A 25,488-nucleotide genomic window follows, 5' to 3' on the forward strand; every position below is an offset into this window, starting at 1 on the left:
CTGTCCAAGGTCCTGAGCTGCCCACCACCTTCACACACACCCCTCAGTTGGGGAACGAGGACGAGCTGACCCTCACCCGTGGGAGCTCGGAGTGAGATGGGGACATAGACATTTCCTGGTCTAGGCTCCAGAGAAGGTGTGTTGGCCACTGGTGGCTCTGTGGAAGGGGTGGCCCTGGCTTAGCCCTGCCAGGGTCTGTGCAAATGGCTTTGCAGAGGGGGTGATACCTCTTCCAGCCCTGTTTATTGAGGAGGGAATTTTTCCAATGGAGAGACAGAGGTCCAGTTAATTCCCTGGCAGTCCCTGGCAATGGTTAGGACTTGGTGCTTTCACTGCCAGGACCCTTAGTTCCCATTCTGCAAGTCACACCTCTCATCAAAAAAAGAGGAGAGAGAGACAGATGTCCAGAGGTGAACTGGTTAACCACGAGGTATAAGTCCATAGGTGAAACATAAAGAGGGATGAGGGATTGGTGAAAGGCCAGAACAGCCTAACAGTGGGGTCTGCCTAGGGGAGCACAAGAGGAATGGAGCCTGGGGAAGGATTGGGAAGGAGTGGATGCAGTGAGGAGTTTGCAGTTTGTCTCACAGGGGAAGAGGAGCCCCTGAAGAATGTTGTTGTTGTTTGTTCCCATCCCATTTTAGGGATGGGAAAACTGAGACCCAGAGAGGGAAAGTGACTGGATTCAGCTCAATGAGGTCCTCAGGGACAGCCTGTGACTATGGGCTCTGCTGGGGTCCACTAGACCCCAGCTCGGTCTTCTTGCCCCAGACTTGCTGACCTGAATTTTCCCTGGTAACCACTACCTCCACTGGGTGGGGAGGCCTGTGGGTGAGTTTGCCCTCAGATAAAAGGAAATTTGCATAGGCATGGGTGGTGCTTATGGCCCTTCCTGCCTTGGAAGGATTGGGTGTGGGTGGGAGGGTAGTGTGGAAGGGCATCCAGGTAAGGCCCTGGAGGAATTCAGGGGCTTGACTAAGGCCAGCAAGAAATTAGAGTTAGAAATTGAATCAAGCTTGGGTCTTTGGGCTCCCAGCCCCACACAGTGCCACGTCCCCTTATTTTACACCTTCAGGGATCTTTGGCTGAGTTGGGCACTGATATAAGAGGTAAAGGCCTCTCTGAGCCCCTCACACTCCCCTAAGGGTACTTCATGGTCCTGGCATCTGCTGAGGCTGGAACTCATCTGGACTGAGGAGACATTTAGCTCCATTGTTCTGATGAAGACACTGAGGTCCCAAGGTAACAGTGACTCACTCAATAACAGGTCAGAGCCAGACTGGGCCTGACTGCCTGGCCCTTAGCTTGACCACACTTCCCCCACCCAAAGCTATCCCTTGCTTCTCTTCATCCCACTGTGCAGCCTTGCTGGGCCTGCCAGCTTTGATGGATGGCCCCATGTCTCAGCCTCCTTTCCATTCCTTTCTGGATGCTGGGCTGTTAGCCTCCTAATCACCAGTCCTGCCTGTGGTTCGCCAAGCCATCCATCTCTCCACACAACCTCACCCAGAGCAGGTGGGTATTTTGGGGTGCAGCAGGGCCCCCTTCTCTAAGGCCAAGCTGAAAGTGTGGTTGCAGGCCCTACTCCATGGGAGTCAGGGGTCAAGAAGCTGTTTACACCCCCTTGCTAGAGGGCCAGAAATCCCCACCAGAGCTTCCAAGGGAACTTATACATGCATACATGTGCATACACATATGTGAGCACACACACTTGCTCACAATAACAGTATTAAAAGCTTTCATGTATCAAAAAATACTGTATGCCAAGCATTGTGCCAGATCTCTGCAAGTATGATCTCATTCAGTTAGTTGATTATTGTTGATAACCCCAATGTACAGATAAGCAAACTGAGGCTCAGAGAGGTTAAGTAACTTGTAGAGAGTCACATATCCAGAAGACGGAAGAAATGGGATTTGAACCCAGGTCACATTGGCTCACTTTTGTATTTGCCACTTCTCTGTTCTACTGACTTATGCATGCACAGAAGTGCACACATGCACATGAGTACATGGACACATGCATGCACGAACACCAGCCTCTGTGTGGATCCCCTGCCCCGCCTGTTTCCCTGGACCTGGTTGCCAAGGAGTAGAGAGAGTGCTGGGCTGAGGAAGAGATGAGGGGTCACTACTTATTGTCCACAGGCTGCCCCCAGACTCTCACCCTGACAGTGACACTGATCAGCCATGGAGGCTGCATGGAGGAGGCAGCCTCCAGGCAGCAGGAAGAGGAGGCTGAGAGGCAGTCAACTGATTGATTACCCCTGCAGCAGCGCCCTCCAGGAACCTGGGCCCAGGGGAGTGTGGTGCCGTGGGTCGATCATCTGGGGTGCAGCCCAGGTTCCACGTGCAGGGGGTGTGTATGTGGAGTGAGGCTGGCATAGGTCCCCTGCCTGTCCTCTTCTCCCTACTTTGCTGACCCTACACCTTCCCCCTGCTCTCCCCGCTGCCCCCCACCATGGGCACTGTAGCTGGGAATCAAGCTACCTGTTCCCAGACACCTATGTGCACCCACTCCTGTGGGATTACTGTGCTCCAGAGGCTGATCCTGGGGTTGCTGCTTCAAGGTCAGGAGAGGTCAGGCAGGGAGGTCAGGGGCCAGGAGTTGCAGGGGGTGGGAGTGAGCCTTCATAGACCTCTATGGCCAATTTAATAAGATAATGAATGTAAAGTGCTTCATACCACCAGGGCATGCAACAGGAGCTTAGTCTTTGCTGGTTCCTCCCTCAGGAGTCTGCAGAGAGTGAGGCTGATGGGGGTGGATGGGGTGCCTCTGAGGGCACCTGAGCTCCCAGAGGGACTGACAGTGTTAACAATGGCAGGAACGATTTAGCTCTGAAAGAGAAGGAGGGAGAGAGATTAGTACCTGACAAGTGACAGAGTCTAGCCAAGCATTATCATCTTTCTGACACAGGGAAGGGAACAGCTGATGTTGGGAGGAGTGGTTGGGAACCCTCCCCACCTTCCTACTGGGAAGGGCCCCTGAACAGGTCTGGGTCACCCCGTTCCTGGAGCTGCTTCTGTTCTGGCAGAGGGACCTCCACCAGGCCCTCCAACTTGCACTGGTCCCCAAGAGACCTGGGTTCAAGTCCTGGTTCAGGCACCTGCTGGTTGGTGCTGGTTAGGGCAAGTCATTTTCCACCTGGGGGCCTCTGTCTTCTCATCTGTGGCAGGTCCCCAAGAGGATTAAATGAGATGTCACCTGTCCAGTGCCTGCCATTTCCCTGCCCACAAAGGGCCATGCCCCCTAGGTTCCCCAGAGCCTGCCTTCCCTGTTCACAGCCCCAGGAGCCACAGCTGTGGTCCATCTCTACCCTGGATGCCATCCGCTCCACCTTGGGTCCCCACGGTCCTGACACAGAGCCTGTTGCTGAGGAAGAAGGTAGTAAGGGGGTCCGATCGCAGGCTCTGTCCTCTTCTCTCTCATTCCGGGGAGAAGAGTGGGAGGACAGTGGACCTCTCTGAACTGATGGTGACTCCATGGGTCACCAAGGCCCAGTCTGACTCCGATGGGTGTTGGCACGGGGCTCCGGACTGGGATTCCCAGGGCCTGACTTCCTACTGTTCCAGACACTACCTTACTCTATGAGCTTGGGCAAGACCTGTCTTGGGGGGTGGGGTAAGAGAGACATGGAACCTCTCTGACCAGCCTCTCTTCTGAGGGTCTGTACCTGGATGATTCTGTGTTCTGGGGGAGAGGCTGGGTGATGGTACAAGGCTAGTGACCTCCATGCCACAGATGGGCAGACCCAGGGGGAGGGGCTCGGGACTGCTGTCAGCCTAGGACTCCTGTGATCCTGGTGCCTTTTGTCCCCATACTGCCCCTGCCGCTGTTTGCTCTGCCTCTAGTCCCGTTGCCCCCCACCCCCCAACCTGCTCCTCCATTCCTAGTCCTCTCTTCCTTTATTATGTCTCTGTATTGCCTCCTGCCTCGGGCTTATCTCCTTCTGTCACACTTCCATCCATCTATGTCATTCCCCTGTGGCTGCCTCCTGCTCCCTGGCACACCCTTTCCCCCCTGCAGGAGTTGGGCTTGTCTGAGAGTCAGTTCCTCTCTACCACTTGAGTATCTCAGTGGTCTCTGAGTCTCAGCTCTTGTCTTCCTCCACCTTCGTGAATCTCCCTCCCTCTGACGGTGTCTCTGTCTTTTGCTGTCTCTGAACCCTCTTAGTCTGTCTCTGTAAGTCCCTTTCTGGCCTTGTCTCTAGGTCTCTGTCTCTTAGGACCCGCCTGGTCCTGTCTTTGCTTCCCTTCCTCTTCTTGCAAGCCCAGCCAGAGCAGCAGGTACAGCCCTCCAGCCTGGAAGGCGGAGTGGTCCACCCTCCCTCTCTCTCTTGCTGGTTGCCTTCGAGGCCCCTGACAATTGCCCTCCGCCCCACACCACTCAGGGCCTCGTTGCTAGGCCTTGGGCTGGCAGCACCTGGCTTCCATAGCGACGGGTGCCTAGAAACAAAATGCCACGTCTGCCGGTCCCACACGGAGTCTTGGCGGATCGAGCTCCTCTCGATCAATCAGGACAGGAAACGTGGCCGTCTCTGGGCTGCCTCCAGCTTGAAGAGGCGAGAGGAGGAGACCACAGTCTCTGCCTTCTGGAACTTGGGGAGCCCCTGGGGTGAGAGGAACTGCTCCAGTGTGGCCCTGAAGTCAAAGAGGGAGCCCTCTCCCCTCTGGGCTCTTCCCAGAGGCATGCGTTTGCAAGGGGCTGGCTTTGGGTCGCTGTTCTAGCTGTTTCTAGCTGTGTGACTTTAGACAGATGACCTCCTGTCCTGGGACTGTGGTTTTATCAACTGTAAAGTTGGCTAATAATATAATGATGATTAAATAAGAGAATCACTTGTGTGGGCCTGGCACTTAGTAGGTAGTCCCTGACGGCACTGTTGTTCCTGCCCCTTCAAAGTTGTCTCAGATTTAATTAGCAGAGATGAGGGCGATGGAATTTTAGGCATGGAGGGTGGTGTGAACAAAAAGTGGAGGCTGGAAGGCAAGTTGTGGGGGCTCACAGGGGCCCTCTCCTCACCAGTATTCACAGAGATGCAGCCCACAGACAGGCAAGCTCTGAGGGCCGTAGAAACCCTGGACCAGGAGTCCTAGAGTCTCAGTGTTATAGGCAGTTAGAATAATAGAATGTTAGGATATTGGACTCCAACATTCTCAGGGCTCCAGGCTCTCACATTCATAGGCTGTAAAAAGCACAGATTTTTCTAATAAAGGGATTTACAATAGAAGCTCTGATTTTCTTAGATCATGAAGCTCTGGGAGTTCTTGGAACCTGGAAGCCACAAACTGGGTCTCCCTCTATGACTGTGTCTGAACAGGTAGAGAGTTTTCAGAGCATGGGGCTTTGGGTCCCTGTTGCTTAGAATTTCTTGTGCCTTGGCACCCCTCATGGGCTCAGCTTTGAGCAGTCCTGGGGTGTGTGTGTGTGTGTGTGTGCCCACGTGCATGGGGCACTGGGGTCAGTGACCAACAGCAGCCCGAGGCACCTCTGGAGAAGGGCCAGCCCAGGAATGGCTGGTGAAGGAAAGCTGGGCAGCTCGTGCGCTGCAGCTGTCCAGGTGGTGCTGGGTGGGTCTCTGGAAGCCACCCTTGGCTGAGGACCTGCTTGCCTTCATCCACCCAGCCTGCCCAACAGGGCTCAGGAGGAATCATCCCATGAGACATCCTAGGGTTGGAGTTATAGCAGCTCCTTGGGGTCCTGCAGACTGGAGGGCAGGAGGCACCTGTGAGGGGAAGAAATGGGGTAGGTGGGAGCTTGGGGGATGACAGCAAGAGTGGGTCCAGTGGGGGGATAGTGCCCAGTGGAGTCTTTGGTAGTGATTCTCAGCACCGCACTCTCTCTGCACTGCCCCAGGCTCCTGGGGATAGTGGTTTGGGTTGGGGGAGCTTAAGCACCCTGAACCCACCTGCCTATAGTAGCCAGGGGTAGGCTTAGAGGAACAAGCTCCTTTTCCCACCTCTGCCCAAAGCTGGAAAGGCTGGTGGAGCTGTTGAGAAAGCTGGAATCTGCCTTTCCTTTTGCTCATCCTCCTTCCCAGTTTCCATGGGAATCATGGCTCAGGATGATCAGGATTTGACGGGATGGTGCTATGGGAGGAGTCAGTGTCAGGCAGAGCCATCCCACATGGGCAGTAGTCTGCTGCCAGGAAAGCGAGCTCCCCGTCCCTGGGAGCATGCAAGCAGAAGCTGGATTGCCAGTCAGGGTGACTTCAGAAAGGAGCTTAAATGGGGAAAGGTAGGCTTTGTGATTGGCCCAGGGGGCCGCCCCTTCTAGATGTCCCTGTGCTTCGTTAAGGCACACCGTCTGACCCCATCCCCTGCTCCTGCTCTATGTCCCTGGCCCTATGCCGGAAACAGACATGGACACAAACACGTGGAGCTGAATTAGACCCCAGGCTTTTTCGGGTCTGGTGGGAGAGGCACTTAAGGAAACACATACACCTGGGCAAGTCCTTCAAAAGTGGCAGAAGTTTGGTGGAAGTTTCTACCACTGATTCCTACAGTCCACAGCTGTCTTTTTGAGCAATTCCTCTGGGTCAAGCCTTATTCTAGGTGTGGAGCCACAGCAATAAGCAAAACAGAAAGAGAGCCCTGTCCCCTGGAGCTGACAGCATAGTGCCTGGCAAAAGTACAGAGGTGCTGGTTGGAGGATTGGTGAGTGGAGAGGGGTGTGGTCAGAAGACAGAGTGTGGGTGGAGAATGAAAGGATGGTTTGGAGGTGGGGTTAAGGAGGATGAGGCCAGGACCAGAACTCCAACTTTATCCAGTGGGCAGTGAGGAGCCACGTGCGTGTGGGCGAGAAAGAGTCAGACTTGAGGGATGAAAAGATCACTCCAGCAGATGTGGACATCGGAGAGAAGAAGACACAGTGGTCCCCAAAGGAGGCACTAGGGCAGCTGTGCCCATTAGTATTCCATGTGCTAGAGCCATGTGAGCATGTGTAAAGGGATGAGTCTGTGTATAGGAGTGTGTGTGTGTGTGTGTGTAGGAGTGATGGGTGTGTGTATGCGTATCTATAAAAAGATAGTAATTGTATAGATGATTGTGTGTCTCCTGGGACACCTTTGTGTGGCAGAAGACTCTTGGGGTTTGTAGAAAATAGGGGGCAGACACCGAGATGTGCCAAGGCCTGAGTCCCCTGGACTTCAGCCCATATGTGAGTTGGCAGGTCCTGGACTAGTCTAGACTAGAATCCTCCAGGCTTCCTTCCCCCTCTAAGGTTATGGAGCTGGCCATCTGCTGCAGAGAAGACAAATGTGTATGCAAATAACATGGGGATGGATGAGACCTGTGGTTGACCAGCCCCCCCAACCCCTTGTCCCTTGAGCCTGAGTTCACTCAGCCTGTGTTCTTTCCCACTCAGAGCTGCTGTGGGGGCTCTGGGAGCTGGCCCTGCCCACTCTGAACCCAGATCCACACTGTCCACAGTACCTGCCTGTGGCCAGATCCTTTCTCCGTAGGGGTCACCCTATATCTGGGGCCAGTGCCTGTGAACACCCACAGCTGACCTGGGCTAGTGGACATGAGCAGCACCTCTGTTAAGTGTGAATTTGAGTACACACAGACTCACACATTTGCACATACATTTATACATGAATGGCCCATAGGCCATATATGGACACTTGTGCACACACACAACTGTACACATATACTTGCATGTGTTCATAGACACTCATACCTGTGCACACATACCTGTCTGCACACACATATATGCATGTTTCTGTAGATACACATCTCTGTACACATACAGGAGTTCGGCTCTACCATGGAAGCACTGCACATGAGAGATACAGATACAAAGTTACAAACCTGTACTCTGCCTCTTCTGCCCTCACCCACATCATGCTCACAGCCTGTGTGCACGCACACACTGTGTGCACACACCAGGGCTGACCAAGGGTGGCTCACCAGGGTGTGCCCTCTCTGGGCTGAAGCACTGAGGGCGGGCTCCAGCTGGATGCACAACCCGCAGGGATGTCAGTTCCTCCAAGATGCCTCTCAGATTGTACCCTGGCAGGGCCCCTGGGGTGGTGGAGCTCCCTTTAAGTCCATGGGCTCCACCTCCAGTCACAGAAAAACAGCCTCGCACACTGCCTCCTGAGAAGCCCCCATGTTGGGATCTGGCCCTTGCTCACAGTCCTTGGGCCTAGCATGACCGGGCAGGCCTGCCTGCCCCAGAGGGCTGCCTTCTGCTGGCTAGGCCTCCCTGGACACTGCCTTCCTCCACCTGAACTGCCCGAGTCCTCAGAGAGAACCAGGCCAAACTTCACAGGGCCAGAGCCCTGCCTGAGGCCACCCAGCACTTTGGACAGGGCTCAGCTTGAACCTGGGACTTCCAGGAGTCTGACCACACTCAGCAACCAGAGGATAGATGTATGTCAGGGGCACAGATGGGCTCCTGGAAGCCGGACACATGGTCATGGGGGATGGGAGCAGATTTGGGGTCTATTGAGGGTCTGCTGGCATCACTGAAATGGAGAGATGGCAAGTAGGAAAGTCTGCTCTTCAGACCCAAGTGAGGAAGTGCAGCGTCCAGAGAGGGGTCATTATTAGGAACAGAGACAGGCTGGTTCTTGGACAGGTCCTGAGTTTGAGAGGCCCAGTACTCAGACTGACAGGCTCTCAGCTGAGAAACCTTGTCCTAAAATACCCAGTCTGAAGTAGCTGGGCCCTGGACAGCTTAGTGTGACCTTTAATGTGGGGAGATGAAAAGAGGTGGCTGCAGGTCTGGGTTTGGCACCCCTAAAACTGAACTTCCTCGTGGCAGAGGTGGGCATAGGGCTCAGGGCCTGGGAGTATAAGACCCTGACTGCATTCTTGGGGACAATAGGAGAGCTGGGAAAATTAGATTTTCTCTCATGCCTTTCCTTAAGAGACAGCATGAATATAAAGCACAGATTGGAGCCAGATGGATTAGGTTTGACTTTTGGCTCTACTACTTATTAACTCTGTGACTGTGGGCAAGTTACTTAGTCTCTCTGTGCCTCAGTTTTCCTTATCTGTTAAATGTGACTAATAATGGGTCCTGCCTTCTAGTACTGTTGAGAAGACAAACTATGAGGCACAGAGTAAGTACTCAGCAAATGTTAAAGCCCAAGAGATGCTGGCTGTGCAAGGCCAGGGTTGGCCCTTTTCTTTAGAGACTGAGATAGCCTCTCCTGAAGAACAAATAGCTCTGGCCTGTGGCTGTAACAGATGTCTCTTGGATACCTTGTCCTACCTGCACTGTCTGGAGCCCAGGCTTGAGTTGATAATAGATGCTCAGGATTTATCAAGAGACTTGTGTACTGGTTTCAGACTCAGTACTTATAATAGCCCTTACATTGGTCACCCCCTTAACAGAGCAAGAAGCTGAGGCCAAAAAAAGAGAAGGGAGGACTTCTCTTTTTGGTCAGAACCTTTGCACATCTTAGCCCATGTAATATTTTCTACAGCATTAATAAGTAGGACAAGTTGCCCCCAGTCTGAAGATGCAGTAAAAAACACTGACTTGGCCTGGATTACTTTATGACAAAGGAGTTCCCCATCCCTTCCTGTGCCCCTAGACATGACTCCTAGGAAAGATGAAAGAAGGGGGACCCAGAGGACTAAGGTAACATCCAGGGAAGGCCTACTGGAGGAGGTGGGCATCCAACTGGCCCCTGAAAGATAAGCAGGCCCAGAGGGCATTGGGGTTGGGGTGGTTGAGTGAAGGCCTGAAGGTAAGAATGAGTCAGTCACCCAGCTGAATAGAGAGGGCAGCATAAATTTAAGGAATGGTGGTGAGAGGGTCAAAGCCGAAACAACAAGTTGGGTCTAAGTTATAGAGGGTCTGCCATGTCAGGCTGAGGGTTTGGGCTTTACTGTGCTGCCAGCAGGGAGTCACTGAAGGTGTGTGAGCAGGGGAAGAGGCATATCCAGAGCTGGGCCACAGAAAGAGAGGTGGCTCCCCCTGAGCTGGTGGCACAGCCGGGGCTCTGCCCAGCCTGTGTGCCTGGTGCCTGGACTGTGTCCAGGACTGGGTTCAATGACTCAACCTTGAGGAAATCACTCCCCAGGGAGAAAGGACCCAGATGAATCAGCCCAGTAAGGTGGGGAGCTGGGAAGCTGGGGGTTCACTGAGTCACCCTCCAAGAGGGGCCAGGAGGGTGGGGGATAAGGGGAGAGTTGCAGAAAGAGGGGACTGCAGTGCAGTGGGAAGGATTCAGGTCAGACCACAGCAAGGGCTGTCAGGGGACTCTGGCTGCCTGCCCACCATTGTGGGGTTGATTTTCCTGGCAGTGTTGTGAAAGAGATGGGAAAACTGAAGCCCAGAAACCAACTGGGGAGGGGATCTGACCAAGGTCATGCAGTTAAGCAGCTAGCTGGCAAAGGCGAAGAGAGACCCAAGACACCCTCCAGTCCAGACACGTCCCACCGCCTCAGCCGTCCTCGTGCCAAGCGGAGGCTAGGAAGGGGGTAGGTCCAGGCAGGGAGTTGTCCCAGGTGACCCCTTCCCCCTCGAACCCCCGCCCTCCCCACACAAACAACAGCCCGCGCAGATGGCAAATCGGGCCGGGCCGCGCCGCCGCGATGGGACAGCAGAGGGCGCAGGAGCGTCACGGCTGCCGCAGGCGCCTGAGCACAGAGGCCGCTCTGCGGAGAACTGAGCTCTGAGTTCGCAAGTCCCACCGCGGAACCGTGGACTGTGGGGCCCTGGGGCCTGCACCCTCTCCGACTTGCGGGAACACCCGCGCAGACCTACCTGCCCAGTGCTGGGGGCCCAGTGAGCCTACCCTCGATTCAGGAATGGTGCGCCCATCCGTGCGCTAGCGTGTCGGTGCGCACGTGTCTCCCTCCCAGATTTGCTACTGCTCCCAGAGCCTGTCCGACTCCGAGCGACCTTTAAAATTTCCCCTCATTCCCCTCTTTTTCCTGGAAGAAGAGCAAACCCAGGATCCCGTGTGTCGTGCCAGTGGTCCCTTCCCTTCTATCTCCCCTAGCGGACCGCCCTCCACTCCCTCACTGCACTGGTCTCTCTGCCTTCGGGCTGTGGCCCGGCTCCAGGACTTTATAAGTAAGTGGAGGGGGAGAGGATGTGATCAGACAGGAAAGGGGCTCAGACTCCTGAGAGGTAGTGGAGTGGAGGAGGAGCAGGAGAAGGGAGCGAAGGCGGAAAGCCGGCTACCTGGCGGGGGATCCCAGTAGCGGACCAGCCGGAGAAATCTTGAGAGCGGAGAGATAAGGGAAGTGACAGCTGGTGGGGGGTTCTGATGGGGGTCCGAAGATCGGACAGGCTGAGAAGTGCTGTCCACGGATGCGCGGAGATGGGCGGGGCCGGGGCGGTCGAGGGGCGGGGACGTGGGCGGTTCGGGGCGGGGCCCGGCGGTCGAGGGGCGGGAAGTGGGCGGTTCGGGGCGGGGCCGGGGCGGACACTCGCTCGGACCCGGCGAAGCTGTCGCGGACGCGCCGACCGAGCGCAGCGGCCGGGCCGGCGGGCGGGCGGGCGGCTGCGAGCATGGTCCTGGTGCTGCACCACATCCTCATCGCTGTTGTCCAATTCTTCAGGCGGGGCCAGCAGGTCTTCCTCAAGCCGGACGAGCCGCCGCCGCCGCCGCCGCAGCCATGCGCCGACAGCCTGCAGGTAGGGAGCGGGGGCCCGCTCTGGGCTCGAGGGGAACCGGGTGCTGGGTGAGCTCCCGGCCCGGTCCTCCGCTGAGCGTGCTGTCGCCGGCCCCATGGTCCACCCTGCTCCTCAACCCTCCTAGGGTGATGAAACCCCCACCCCCACCCCCCGCCCCAGTTTGAGTCCCACTTCTGTGCTGGAACTGCAGCCCATACCCAGAGACCTTGAATGCCCAGTTCACAGTTCAAAACCTCATGCCTGACTCTGAGCCGGTTTCAGATCTGGGACTCCACCCCAAGCACTGAATTCCCAATCCACAGTGGGACCCCCTGGCACACCCAAAAATTGTGCTGGAGCCTGGAACCCCCTGATTCCCATAATAGTAGAGGACCCCTGCCCATATCCCTGAACCCCCCAATATATTTTCAGATTCCAGATACACCCAGAACACCTGAATCCCAACTCTCAGCAAGGACCCCACCTCAGAGCTGGAGCCTCACCTCACGCCCCTGAGCCCCTACTCCACAGCCTCATCTGTGCCCCATCCAGGTTCCTACTCAAACATCTGCTCAGTCCTCACACGAGACCCCACCCCTGAGTCTAAATGCCCTTTCCATCTCGGTTTCTCTCCTTCTCTGCAGGATCCCCCTCCCACTCTGTTCCTGCTTTCCCCTCCTCCCTCCTCTATAAGAGATCTTAGTCTTTTCTGGCTTGTCTCACCCTCTCCTCTTGTTTCTCTCTGGGTATGTTGGCTCCAATTTATTCTCTGGTTTCTTTTCTGGCTTCTCTGAGTCTTTCTGGGCATCCTCTCTCTCTCTCTGCCCCTCTGTTTCTCTCCTGTTTGGTCTCTCTTGCCCATGTGCCCACCTCTCTCAGTCTGCCCATCACTCCTCCAATTTCTCCAGGTTTCTATCTTTGTTCTAGGGCCTTTCCATGTGGTCATCGTCCCCCTTATGTCAGCCTCTGATTTTGGGTGGTGAGAGGACTGGCTCAGAATGCCAGGCCAGTGTCCCCAGAGCCTCCACCACTCCCCTTGTTGTCATGGTGTGGGTGCTGGTAGAAGGGGCTAAACATGGAGCACGCAGCCCTTGGGCGGTGCCCAGGGATCTAAGGCGGGTGGGGATCATGCAGTGGGGCACTGGGGTTCACATGAACGATGAGGATATGGCATTGAATGGCACGTGCAGCTGGGGAGGCTGAGTTGTGCGTGTGGAGTGGTAGCTGTTCATATGACTGTTGCATGTGTGGGGAACTTATGTGTACATGGTGTGTGCCTGTCTTCATGGGGTGGAGTAGTTGTAGGGGCCACTTACACAGGGGACTGTGTGTATATATGTTATAAACTGTTGTATGTAATCAGGAAAAGCCACTGCTGGGCCCCAGTGAAAGGTTTTACTGGATGTCTTACTTGAAGGGGGTGGAGAGAGGGTCTCTGTGAGTGTGTTTGCAGCCAAGGTGACTGACTTCGAGTCACCAAGTTACATCCTGGAGTTGGTCAGGAAATATATGGGGACATGTGTGTTGGTGTTTGAGTGTTATATGTCTATGTGATGGCTTTTGGTACAACTCTGGGTAGGAAAGAGTGCAATGGCCAGGGCCCAGGGGTCCAAGGCAAAGACTTGTTGACTAAGTGTATGTGTGTATGTGCACACACAAGTGTATGTGGGGAGGAGGCAGAGTGCAGGCAGGACTGTCTGTGCTAAGGAGCTGTGTGTGCCCATAAACATGTGATATTTTGATGTGACATTATGTATGCACATTATTTATGCAGGGTGTGTCTGTGTCTGGTGGTGTGTGTGTATTGAATTTAATTGGATGTGTGTGTGCTTGGAGAGGTGAGTATAGGGTGTGAGAGGTGCGTGTGGGAGGTTGAGCGAGTGTGGTGTGAAGCGTGGGTGTGTGAGCTGGATGACTTTTCCGTGTGATGTGGATTATGTGATCTTTTCTCCCTATGAGCTGTTTATGTATGAAGGGTGTCCAGGGAGCAAGGGTATGTGTGGGGGCGAGGCAGTGTGGAGGCCTGTGGAGGGTGCTGCAGCGGGTGAGGGAGTGTGTGTATAAGGTGTTTGGGGTGAAGAACACGGTGTGTGATGTTCAAGTGGGCAGAATACAGCAGGTTTCCCTAAAATGTGTGTGTGTGAGGAGGGCTTGACCGCCATCCTGTCCTTGCTTTCCTCCCAGTTAGGTCCCCAGAGATGCCCAAGCCAGGCTGCCTTTACCCTTTGCCCTTCATCCTCCTCGCTTTCACCAAGGCCTTTGTCTTGGGTTTCCGGTCGAGCAGGCGCTGGACAGGCGGGCGGCGGGTGATGTCGAGGTCTGGGAACCTTTGTTCTTTTCCTCTTAGCCTGTCTCGTGTTTGGGGCCGGGATTGGAAGGGGTGGAGAGAGGATGCACGTGTCTCGGGGTCACTGTGTTTCACTACCAGCTCACAGTGCTCTGCAGAGGGTGGGGGTTCAGGCACAGGTACTGAGGCCTGGGTGGTATCCCCGATGGCGCCTTCTTGACATAAGAGCAGCTGGGGCTGGGCTTGGAGTTGGGCGGGTTTGCCAACCGTGAGGTCTTAGTCCCAAGCATGGCCCAGTGCCCTTCCTGCTCACGTCATCTCCGGGGTGCTGAGCAGCCCTGTTGCCTCTTCTGTAGGCTGGCTGGTCCTCTTCCCTTCTCTGTGTGGTGCCCGGAGAGGCTTCCTGAGCTGGGAGACAACCAAGACCTCAACCAGTCTCCACTCATATTGATCCCACATCTGATGGGGGGATAGTTTCTGTCTGTCCAGGGCTTTAATCTAAAAAAGGAGACCTGATCACACCTTTTGGGACCTTCTCGTTTGATGGACCCAGTAGGAGGATCCAGGTCACACTCTCCAGAGAAAGCTATGGGGAAACCTTAGTGGGCAGCTTTACAAAAGGGACTCGAGAACACGAAAAGACAGGACTCCTAGTGGTTGGGAGCCACAGAGACCATCAGAGTCAGTTAGGGGAAGGGGCTCAGGGCCACTGCCTCAACACCACATTCCAGAAGGTTCTCTGAAGGGAGTGAGCTTGAGCTGAGCCCTGGAGGGGATGTAGAGAAATATAGCCTGAGGTTGAGGAAGATTCTGGTCCAATTGGAAGAGAGGGATCTTGAAGGCTGTTGAACATTCCCAAGCAATACTGTCTGACTTCAGGTAGCCATCTCTGGGCCTCCTCCCTTCTCAAGTTTTCACGTCTGGCCCATCCCGATTGTCTTTGGCCAGAATCATCATTGTCATTATCTTCATCATCAGCTTTAAGCAGCTCTTTCCAGATTCCAAGCTCCTTTCACAAATGTCTCCTTTAACAGATGAGCTCATTCCATTGTCTGAAAGCATTTATTGAGTACCTGCTAGGCCACAGGCAGGCACAGTGTTAAGTGCTGGGCGTATAGCAGTGACCAAACAGGCCTCATGGGGTTCCTACTTTCTGTGTCTAAGGAACCCTGTCTTTGTGGCCCATCCACACTGTCAGCCCCTCCAGCCCTGGGCAGATGGCCCTCTTTCTGTGTTTTCCTGCAGCCTGATGTGCACTTGATGTGCTACAGGCAGGCATCCCATGGTATTGGGGTCTGGCTCCCACTAGAACATGAGCTCTTCAGAGGCTGGGCGGGATCTGCCCTTCCCATGTGTCCTGACCTGGGCTTAGCATAGTCCAGATGTTCATACTGATTATCAGAGGTCCCAATCCCCTGTAGGGTTGGCAGCCCCGCTGCCATCTAGAGAAACTGAGGCCTAGAGTGGGGAGCTCTTTAGGGAGCCTCCTCTTAAGACCTTCCTTTGCCCAGTGTTGCCAGAGACCAAGAGAAGTCAGGTGACTTGTGCAGGTTTCACAGCAAGGTGGCATAGCTGGTCCTAGAATACAGCTCTCTGGCTGCCAGGCTGGGCTCTGGCCCCAGCACCATGCTGCTCCCTGGCTGGCCTCCGGGCTGCCTGTGGCGGGTAAATGATTATTAATGACCCCCCTGGCAAGGAGACAGGAAACGTTTCCCAACCACAGCTGGGGACCTGCTCCCTGCCAGCCCCAGCTATCCATACCCGCCCTGGCCATGGGTCAGCATTGATGTTATCACCATGCCGCCTTGGCCTTCTGTCTGTCTTCCTGCCCATCTGACTCCCACCTCCCTTTCCTCTAAGGGATAAAGGACAAGACGGAACAGAGCTTTCTCTTTCACATCTCTGTCTCCAGTTTGCTTCATCTCCACCTTCTCCCTTGCCCTGAACCAGCCGGAAGTATTCTCTCCTCCAGGAAGTCTTCCCTGAATGCGCCACCATCCCCTTCTTCCAGTGGCCTTGTCCTGAGCTCTGGTCACTGAATCTGGCTGATTGCAGACTCTGGCCTCACTTTGATGGTTTGCTCTGATGGTCCTAAGGCTGGGCTGGTGACTTCCTGTGTGGCCTGTCCTCAATTGCTGTCTTAGGGCTGACACGTGGAGTGTTGTCCCAGATGCTTCCTCCAGGAAGTCCCCAGCCCAGCCCAGGGACTCTCACTTCCTCTGACTATCCCAGCCCTCCCTGTCCATGCCACAACTGTGTACTGCCAGGCCTTTATGAGCACCTACTATGTGCCCAACAGAGATGGTAGGTAGAGAGAACACAGTGTAGACCTTAAACTTCAGCCACACATTGCCCTAAGTCTGAGCAACAAGGCATCTGCCTCTTGGCAGGTGAACAGACCCAGGTACCAGGGCCAATGGTGGTCAGGTGATGGGGTGATGGAGGGGCACAGACAAAGATGAATGCTGATAGATTGTGTGGGGAGGGCAACTCTGGAAAGAAACTTGGGGGCCATGGTGGGAACAGGGCAGGGGCCCCTAATTCAGCCCAAAGTTGCAGGGAAGGCAAGTTGGGGAGCTTCCAGGAGGAAGTATATCTAAAGTGGGAGCTGAGGGATGAGCCAGGAGAAAGTTCTGGATAGGGAGAAGGAGAGAATCGCGAATGTGAAGGCTTGCTGGTGACAGACAGAGGGAGGGAAGCGTTCTGTGGAGCTGGGTGCTGGACTGAGTGGCTGAGTGATGGGATGGCTGGGGGGACGGGTGCTGCTGAAGCATCAGGAGATGAGGCTGGTGAGGCTGGCAGGGGCCAAATTGTGCAGGACTTTTATGCCATGTCAAGGAATTTGGACTTTCTCCAGAGGGACCTAGGCACTAGGAGAAGAGTTGAAAGCAGGACAGTGACTGCTCAGACCTGCATGTTCCAAAGTTCCCTGGGCCAGGGCTGGGGAGCTCATAGAAGGGGTGAGGTGGGAGGCTGGGGCAGTTCCTTCAGATGTGGGATGATGAAGCTGAACAAGGAAAAGCCTGAGTTGGAGGGGAGGGGACAGAGGGGCAGAAGGGGAGGAGGAAGCTGGTCAGCTCTAGGAGAAGAGAGAGAGCCACCATGGGGTCTGGGTGGCCGAGAGGGAAGACAGGGTTTGAGAGCACATGCCTGGGCCTGCGTCAGGGCCCTCTATGGAGCAGAAGGTCTCAGGATGGCTTCCCAGGTTAGGAGGTTTGAGGCTAAACTGAGACCAGGAGACCTAGATTCCGCTGGGGGTTGTCACATCCTTGTCTGTAGTGTGGGGACCTGGGATCTGCCCTGGGCAAAGAGTATTCAACATTCAAAAATTAAAACAATCTGTAAAATGTAACATTTAATAAAATTCAAATTCAAAAATATATGAGTACATTCGAAAATGAGTTAGAATGTAAATTTATGAAAATGCTAAGCATACATCCGTGATAGTTCTAATATCAACTGTATGCCTTCACTGCTTCCCATCCCTTTGGATCCCGCTCCCTTGAAGCTACTGCTCTGGTGTGGCCAGACACCCGCCCCAGGGTGGGGTAGGGGATGGTCTAGGACCTTCTGGCCTCTCCTTCAGGGCACCTCCGCTGGGAAGCCTGGCACCTCCGCTGGGAAGCCTGCTCTCTGACTGGTGGTTTCCTTCAGCAGGCATTTTGCTTTTCCTGACCCTCACCTTGAGGGACTTGACCCCTTGAACTTCACCCATTTTGGGGAGAGGAGATGGTGAGGGAGTTTCAAGAACCGAGGGTGAGGGGTCAGAGAGAAGAGGTGCCCGCTTTAGGACCCAGTAGGGGCAGGGCAGGAAGCGGGGGTGGGAGGATGGGAGGGGGGGTGCTGGGGGCTGGGAGGCAGGAGGTGTGAGCAAAGCTAAAAGAACAGCATTACTCCAACTTGAATATCTGTATTTCCTAATGTAAAAGTTGCACCATTTCTGAAAGACCAGATGTTGAAGTCCCATTTTAAAATCTCAGGATTGGGCATTGCTTGGCTCCTACTGTCCGATGATCTTGCATAGCACCACTTTTTAGGCTACATTTTCTCACCCATAAAAAAAGGAAGTTGGGTGAGATGAGCTCTCAGGAGCATCCAGCATTGTCAGTTTGTGGGGATCCAGCTTTTCATGGCTCTCAGCTCCCAGCCAGGGCTGTGTGGATGCCTGGCTGTGTGGTTCTGACATTCTGTGACTTTAAGATGCTGAGACTCTAGGAGCCGAAGAGGCAGACTTTCTGTGATTCTAAGATTCTAGGATTTGATGATTCAATGATTCTAAATGGGGTTTCTGGGAAGAGCTGCAACCACCTGCTTCGTTAATGTTGATGTTCAGTTATTAAAAACATAGCAAGAAGCAATGGAGACAGCTTGGGGCCAGGGGTGGCCCCCACCCCCAGGGAGGGAGTGGAAGAGGGGCGGGGTTGGCAGTTCGTGGGGAAGGAGACCCTCTCAGCCTGGGTTGCACAGACCGTTTCTCCTGTACCAGCAGAACTGGTGTACCTGCCCATGTGAGATCCACCACTCCCTAAGCTTGCAGGGTAAGGGGTCATTTCCTTCATCCCTCTGTCCCTAATCATTTCAGACTATGGCAGAGAGAGGAGTGCCCTTTCCTCCCAATCCCTAAAGCCTGTGGGAGAAATGTCCACAGTGGAGGAAGGAGAGGCCTGTTCACCCCCACCCCCTCCTTCCCTGGCAGCCCCGGCCTGAGGGGGAAAACAGGACATGAACACTTCCTGGACACAGACATGGGAATGCACGAAGCTCTGCCTGTGAGGCTCAAGTACAAAGGGCCTCCGACTGGGGCAGAGGCCAAGCAGCTAGAGGGGCAGTGTGGGCATTGGTTAGGGACCCATCAGCACCCCTTGAGGACAGGCTAAGGAGGGAGGGCCCTGTCTGTGCCCTGGAGGTGGCTGTGAGAAGGACTTAAGGAAGGGAGGTCCCAGGCTAGGGGCCTGAAGGGCTAATGACTGATGGGGGCTCAGGCCACCAGCCCAGCACAAGGCCAGCTCATTGGTCCAGCAGCTCGTTGCCTCTTGGGTTGTGCACAGTCTCAGCACCCACACCAGAGGTGGGGAAAGAACCTCCAGCCTGCCCTGGCTGGGTCCCTCAGAGCCCACCAGTACCGCCAGCCAAGACCCAGCCTGGTGTGTTCACAGATTCAGTGACAGAGGCTGGGACCCAGACCTATCACACAGCACAGCAGGGCCTGAAAGTACAGGCCGGACTTGGGTCGGGGGAGAGGGCCTTTGTCTGTCACCCGCCATTTTTCTCCTCCCACAGGCCAGGAGGCAGGTGGGGTGGTGATAATTGCTCGCTGTCATCTACGAGGCTACATGGTCTACCACAGCCTGTCTTGGCCGTGAGGCTAGGGTCCCCAGCAGGGAATCCCTCCCCAGCTGCCCGACCCACAGGTGCCCGCCCTGGGGTTCTCCTCCCTCATCTTCCTGCTGCCGCACCCCTCGCTCTCCTCTACTCCCTGGGCTCTCTCTCCCCATCCCTATAAATTTCTGTCTCTGGCCATCTTTATATGTCAGTCTCTCCAGAAGACTGTTAGACTTGGGCCCTAGGAGATCATCAGGTCCGCCCCTTTTATTCCTCAGGTGAGGACTGTAGCTCAGAGAGGGGAGGGTCCTGTCCGAGGTTGCACAGTAGGCTACAGTGGAGCCCAGGTCATGGAGGCACAGTCTTGGCGTCAGGCATCTAGGGTTTCAGGACTGCCTGTGTCATGGCTAACCCGACAGGCTTCTCTCCTCAGGTCTGAGCTGTTCTCCTTTCTTTTCCTTTGCCCTCTTCTCCGCTGCCTGGCTGACCCCTACCTTGGGCAGACAACTGCCCATGGGACACAGACCAGAGCCTAGGACTCTATGACTGGGGTGCACACCCATGCACACATGGACACACAGACACTTGCAACTGTATATAAGTCCCAGGGGCAAACCTCTGTCATGTAGTTAGGAGGCTGTCCTGGAACCTAGTTTCTCTTCCTGTGAAGCACTGCACACCTCCTCCAGGAAGCCCCCGGGGACTTCTCTGCAGAGTCCCTTTCCCACCAGTCCCTTTGTGATAACTGAGTTCTGTTGAGCCTAGGTTCCTCCTCAGTGACCCCAAGGGCACGGCTGAGTCTCCCTCTGGCCCTGGAGCCCCTCCTTCAGTGTTCCCTCCTTCTGTCTCCAGGAGGGGCTCAGCTTCCTGTGGCTGGGTGGGGAGAGTCCTGAGGTCCCCAGAGGACGGTGGGACAATGGGGAGGCGGTGACAGATGAGACATTGCGTCTTTCCCAAAGTAGGCTCCACCCTACCCTGACCTCCTGGCCGATGTCTGGGGCACAGCCCTGGCCTGTGGGTCCCTTAGGACTAGGGTCCTGGTCTGACTGTCCCCCTCCCCCTCCCTCTCAGTGCAGAGGTCACAGCATCAGAGCTCCTGACCCAGCAGCAGCTCTCTAATTGGAAAGCTGTGGAGTCCTGATCCCCAAGGTGGCAGGAGCATATTAATAGGATGGTGTAGACTCCTGGGGCCTCAGGCAGGGGTGAGCTGGACTGCTCTGAGAAGGAAGGTGATAAACATGAAGTTTGGAGGAGGATTATGGAGGCACTGTGAATGCCTAGCTGAGACTCCCACCCCCAGTCCTGTCCACCTTCCGTGTGCTTGAGCTGGGTGACGCGGAACCGGAGGGCATGGGGCAGGGGCCTCTCCAGGGAGTGGTGGAGAACCTGGGGTGCAGTTAGAATTGAGTGAGACTACCACTGCCTCTTCTCAGGTGGGGGAGGGGGCTGTCCCAGGGCAACTCAGTGGTGGCGGTGGGTGGACCATCGGAGGCCAGGGTGGAAAAGAAGGCTTAGGCTTGTGGACAAAGGGATGGGCCCTTAGGTCAGACACTTATCTTGGCCCGCGTCATTTCCTCTGCCGGACATGGCTGGGTTAGCGGGGTCATCACACAGAGGGAAGGAACAGGCCGAGCCAACGCACATGAGGCCCTGCAGTAGACTCAGGCCCATGGGCGACCTTGTCACACCCTGGGCTACAGTCAGTCCCCCATCGAGGCCCAGCCATGGAGCCACAGTCACCCTGAGAGATGGTGCCGTCTAGACCATCACCCCCTCTGCCCCTAGATCCAGGCATCGTTGGCAACACTTGGGCCCAGCTGAAGGCGCTGCCGAGGAGGGAGACCCCACAGGACTCAGGGACACGTGGGGCAAGCAGACACTCTGCCAGAGCCCCCCCTCCACAAGCGTCCACACACCAGGTGCAGCTGCTGTCACCCCAAGGGTGACCCAAGGAGAACCGCAGATTCCAGCAGGTGTCCAGAGCCTCAGTGAGATGAAAGGAGCACCAGGCAGAAGACCCAGAGCTGCCCCCCACCCCCACCCCGTGCTGACTCGTGCCCTCCCCACCAGCTCGCTGAGTGCCCGAGGCTGTTTATTTCCTAGCAGGGATGGGTGTCTCATCCCCACCCGCTCCCCCTCCCCACCACACACTTGCCAAGCTGCCAAATCAAATCAGCCCCTGCGCTCGCGCCAGGCGGGCATGGCGGCCAGCAGCTGACGGGAACGAAGCCAGGCTCAGAATATCCCGCCGCCTGTGCCTGTCCGATGCCTGGGTGCGCTTGTGGGTGGGGGTGGGGAGGGACAGCCGGCCCCTGGGCAGCACCTCTCAGAGTGGATCTGATTCTGGATGCCCCCCGGGGTGGTGGGCTCCCACAAATGAGTGAGCAGGTCCTGGTGTGTCTTCCAGCCCATGAGGAGCTGTGGGATAGAGCTGATAGGATGCAGGTTGGGGGTCCGATTGGAGCCCAGACGTCTGTGCACTGTGCTGGGCTTGAGGACTCACAGGTATGATCCCATTCACTTCCCAGCAACCCCAGCTGGGAGCCCAGCCCAGTGGCTGTGAGCTGGACAATACGAACCCCAATTTATAGACGGGAAGCTGAGGCTCAGACAGTGGAGAGAAGGAGAGAAGCAGAAGCAGAGGGGACCTCAGGAGGGGTAACAGCGTGGTCATGTCCACCCTGAGGCGCCCCAGGCTGAAGGAAAGAGTGGCTCTATTCTCAGAGTTGAGGGACTGAGAACACACCAGAGTCAGACGCGCCCATGGGAAGCAGGGGCCATCAGGCAAGGCTCCCTGGAGGAGGCCGCCTGTGGGAGACAGGAGGTCCTGGGTCTGCTGGGGGCTGGTGGAGGGGCAGCCTGGGGAGACGGGGGAGGGCCTGGCCAGTCTCAGCCCCTGGCTTTCTTGTCTCTGCAGCCAGCCGGGACCTCCTTGCACAGGAGCCAGTGCCCCCGGGGAGTGGAGACGACACACTGCAGGTGAGAGCTCAGCGGAGGGAAGGCGGACTGGGGTGGGCTTCGGGATGGGGGGTGGGGGGCGCAGGCTGGGGGCCAGTCTGAGCGCTACCCCCACCCCTGGGAGGACTGGGAGGCTGGAGCTGAATCCCAGCCCCACCCCCTCTGGCTTAGGGTCACCCCAGACCAAGACCACCTCTCCCTCCCCATTCCTGCCTAGAGTTCCCTCCCCATGAGGATTCACCCTCCTCCGGAGTCACCTGGGTGTCACTGGGGCTCCTCCCTCATCCTCCCCACCCTCACCCAACAATTCACTGTTGATTCTCTGCCCTGAGTATCTGGTGAACTCCTCTCCAGCTCTCCCACTGCCTACCCTAGTGTGGGACGGGTCACCTTTCCTCTGGATGGCTCACTGGCTGTCTCCTCTCAGTTGCCCCCCTTCTCCAAGTGACTGCCAGAAACATCTTTCTAACTCACAAACCTGAACTTGTCACTTTTCAGCTTAAAAATTCTCCCTGCTCCCCCTCCCCCGGCTCCCTCTGCAGCCTCAGCCAGGTCACAGTTCGCCCTTCATTCACTCCTGCCTCCCTAGCACCACTCCTGCTGGCCTCTTCCCCCTTCAGCTTCCCAAATCCTTCTGGGCTCAGCTCTAGCCTCGCCTCCTCCAGGAAGCCCTCCCTGCCTTTCATGCTCCCTCCTCTCAGCTCTCCTGCTTTGGCCGTCAGCTGCTGGGACATTCTGCTGCCTGTGCCTTTAGCACCCTATTTTCTCCATCTTGTGACTGGGATGTCTCCCCCTCTGAACTGTGAGCACCCTGAGCCTAGGAATGTGCCTTGTTCATTCCTGAGTCTCCCACCACCCTCCAAAGGGTGCCTGAGGAGGGCTCAGGGAGCACCTTTCCTTTGAGATGAGGGGTACCATCTCAGTCCCTAACCATGCCTTTGGGGGGGCCTCATAAGAACTGTCAAGTGTCCATGGGATCCTGAGTCACAATGGGGTGGGTTGGGGTTGGTGAAGGTTGGCACAGAGGAGGGGTGTGTGTGAGATCAGAGAGCCTTTGATGAGCCTCCCCTGTGCCCTGGGGGCCTGGCTGAGAGGAAGGGAAGACTGTGGCTGTATCAGCCCCTCCTCTGGGCCAGGAGCTGTAGATCCACTTCCCTGTTTAATCCCCACGACCTCCCTGGAAGGCAGGGGCTGTGATTCTTCTACTTAGGGGAAGCTGAGGCCCAGCGGGGTCACACAGGGAGTGAATCAGAGGCAGAACTGAAAGTGGACCTATGTCACATATTCAACCCTGGCTCTCTCCCTGCCCTTGGGTGAGATGGCCAAAGATGTCCGTGCGGGGCCTGGTGCCCAGCGGGGTCAGCATGGGCTCACTGCTGGGAAACGGAGCCCAGCCCTGAGGATGTGCCTGCAGCTGGGTGCTAGGCGAGGGAGAGAGGGGGGACCTGGAGAATCATTATTAATTTATTTCTGGCGTGGCATTCCCCGTGGGGCGGGGGCTCCCCCGGGAGCTGGGACAGATGGTGTTCCTGGGAGCCAGCAGTGTCTCTGCAGCCGCTGCCACCCGCCAGGAAAGACTGGATTTGTCATCCTCCCAGGAAGCGGAGAGGGGAGAGGGCTTTGGAGAAGCTGAGCCCATCCTGGGCGATGGGAGCGGGGCTGCAAGGGCAGGAGCCGGGCCCAGGCTTCTCATTTCTTTCTCTGTGTACAGCCCCCTTGCCCTTGGCCCTTGGACCTTGGCCCTTGGCCCTGCTCCCTGCAAGTTCAAGTTCTGCCTCCTTCCTCACCCTCCCCACGAGGCTTCCCCCAATCATCCCCATATGTTCCTGCTGCCTTTCCTTCGCCTGGGTCCCGCTGCCCCCTCTCTCAGCCTGAAGATATGGGCTATGAGCACCCCGGGGTCTCAGTTCTTTCCCCTTAGTCCCACACCCATCACGGAGATGGCAGGTGTCTGTCTGGCCTCTGAGCAGCGCCTGCTGTGTTTCTGGGTTCACTTAGCACCCCTTCCCGAGTGCCCAGGCCCATGCTCAGCCCTGCTGGAAAGAGACAGGTTGCTCTCCCTGGGGACCCCCAACACAGAAAGGCTAGGACTGGAGAGAGTAGGAACCCTAGGGTGTGGTTCAAACTATTGGGACCCCTGGAGGGAAAGAGGGATGGGAGACTGATGAGGAGCCTCCTATGAGGGTGGAACCTGGGGTGGTGAATGCACTTATCCAGTGGACAGACCATGGGGTCAGGTGGGCATGAGTTCAAGTACCAGCTTCACCACTTTCTAGGGGTGTGACCTTGGGCCAGTCCCTTAACCAACCTGAGCATCAATTCCCCTCACCTGTCAAAAGGGGATAAGAAGCTTCACCATCACTGGACATAATCACTATTATTGGACATAATAATCACAGCAGGTCTGTTGGGAGAAGTTACAAAGATAGTATGTGTGAGGTGCCTGCCCCAGGCCTGGCCCACAGAGGGTCCCTGGAGGGAGTTGGCAGCCTCCCTGCTTCCCTCAAGGGTGATCCTTGGAGCCAGATCTAGATGGCTCTGCTTTGTGAGACCAGGTGCCCCATGGGGCTGGGTGGGCACATCTCATTCTCCTGCCGCTGGCAGCACAACAGCCACGAGAGCAGGACTGCCGGCTCCCATGCCCTCCCAACGGGTGTCTGTTCAGCACACCTTCTTCGGATGGCTCCCTGGCCCCAGTGCCAGCTGGCCGGCTTAGAGGAGGGGCTCTTCAGGCACCATCTGGAATCCTCCTTCAGCGCCAGGGCCGTTACTCTCTCTGGATGTCAGGGCTGAGGCAGTTCAAGCAGTGAGCTGAGCACTCAGGGCAAATGCCATCTCTGCGCTTCTGTGCTGGCTCTCAGGGCCCAGACGAGGGTTAGAAAACCCAGCTGGGGCAGGGGCTGGGAAGAGGCAGATGTGAACAAGTGCACGGGTATCCACACCAAGCGCCCTAGTGCTCTGCCCAGCACTGGCTCCTCTATGGCTTCCCACTGGATGAGGAAAGACCACACCTTGGCCATGGCATTGCCAGCTGTACCTGCTGGACCCCCTCATATCCACCCCTTGCCCCCAGACATGGCGATGCTCACTTCCGGGACACCTGCTCTTGCCGATCTCCCCTGACTTTGTTCTCACTGACCCCTCTCTCTGGAATGCCTTTCCCTTTTTCCTCTACCTACTCCTTTTGTTGCTAGTGGTAAAGAATCCACCTGCCAGTGCAGGAGACATGAGACTCAGGTTTGATCCCTGGGTTGAGAAGATCCCCTGGAAAAGAGCATGGCAACCCACTCCAGTATTCTTGCCTGGAGAATCCCATGGATGGTGGAGCCTGGTGGGCTACAGT

The 25,488-nt window shown here is 56.1% G+C and overlaps 1 protein-coding gene across 5 annotated transcripts in view; it reads left to right on the plus strand.

Moving 5' to 3' along the window:
* PDE2A (phosphodiesterase 2A) overlaps positions 1-25,488 on the plus strand; it is a 93,656-nt gene that overhangs the window by 15,578 nt on the left and 52,590 nt on the right. For 3 of the 5 annotated variants that reach the window (XM_020902739.2, XM_020902740.2, XM_020902741.2), the window contains one exon: positions 11,524-11,599. In XM_020902739.2, coding sequence (XP_020758398.2) covers positions 11,524-11,599 — 76 coding nt within the window. Of the gene's footprint in view, positions 1-11,523; positions 11,600-22,104; positions 22,167-25,488 lie in introns of all 5 variants that reach the window. The other 2 variants (XM_070473295.1, XM_070473294.1) reach the window with 1 other exon arrangement.

This window comes from Odocoileus virginianus, chromosome 10 (genome assembly GCF_023699985.2).
Source record: "Odocoileus virginianus isolate 20LAN1187 ecotype Illinois chromosome 10, Ovbor_1.2, whole genome shotgun sequence".
Lineage (NCBI taxonomy): Eukaryota > Metazoa > Chordata > Mammalia > Artiodactyla > Cervidae > Odocoileus > Odocoileus virginianus.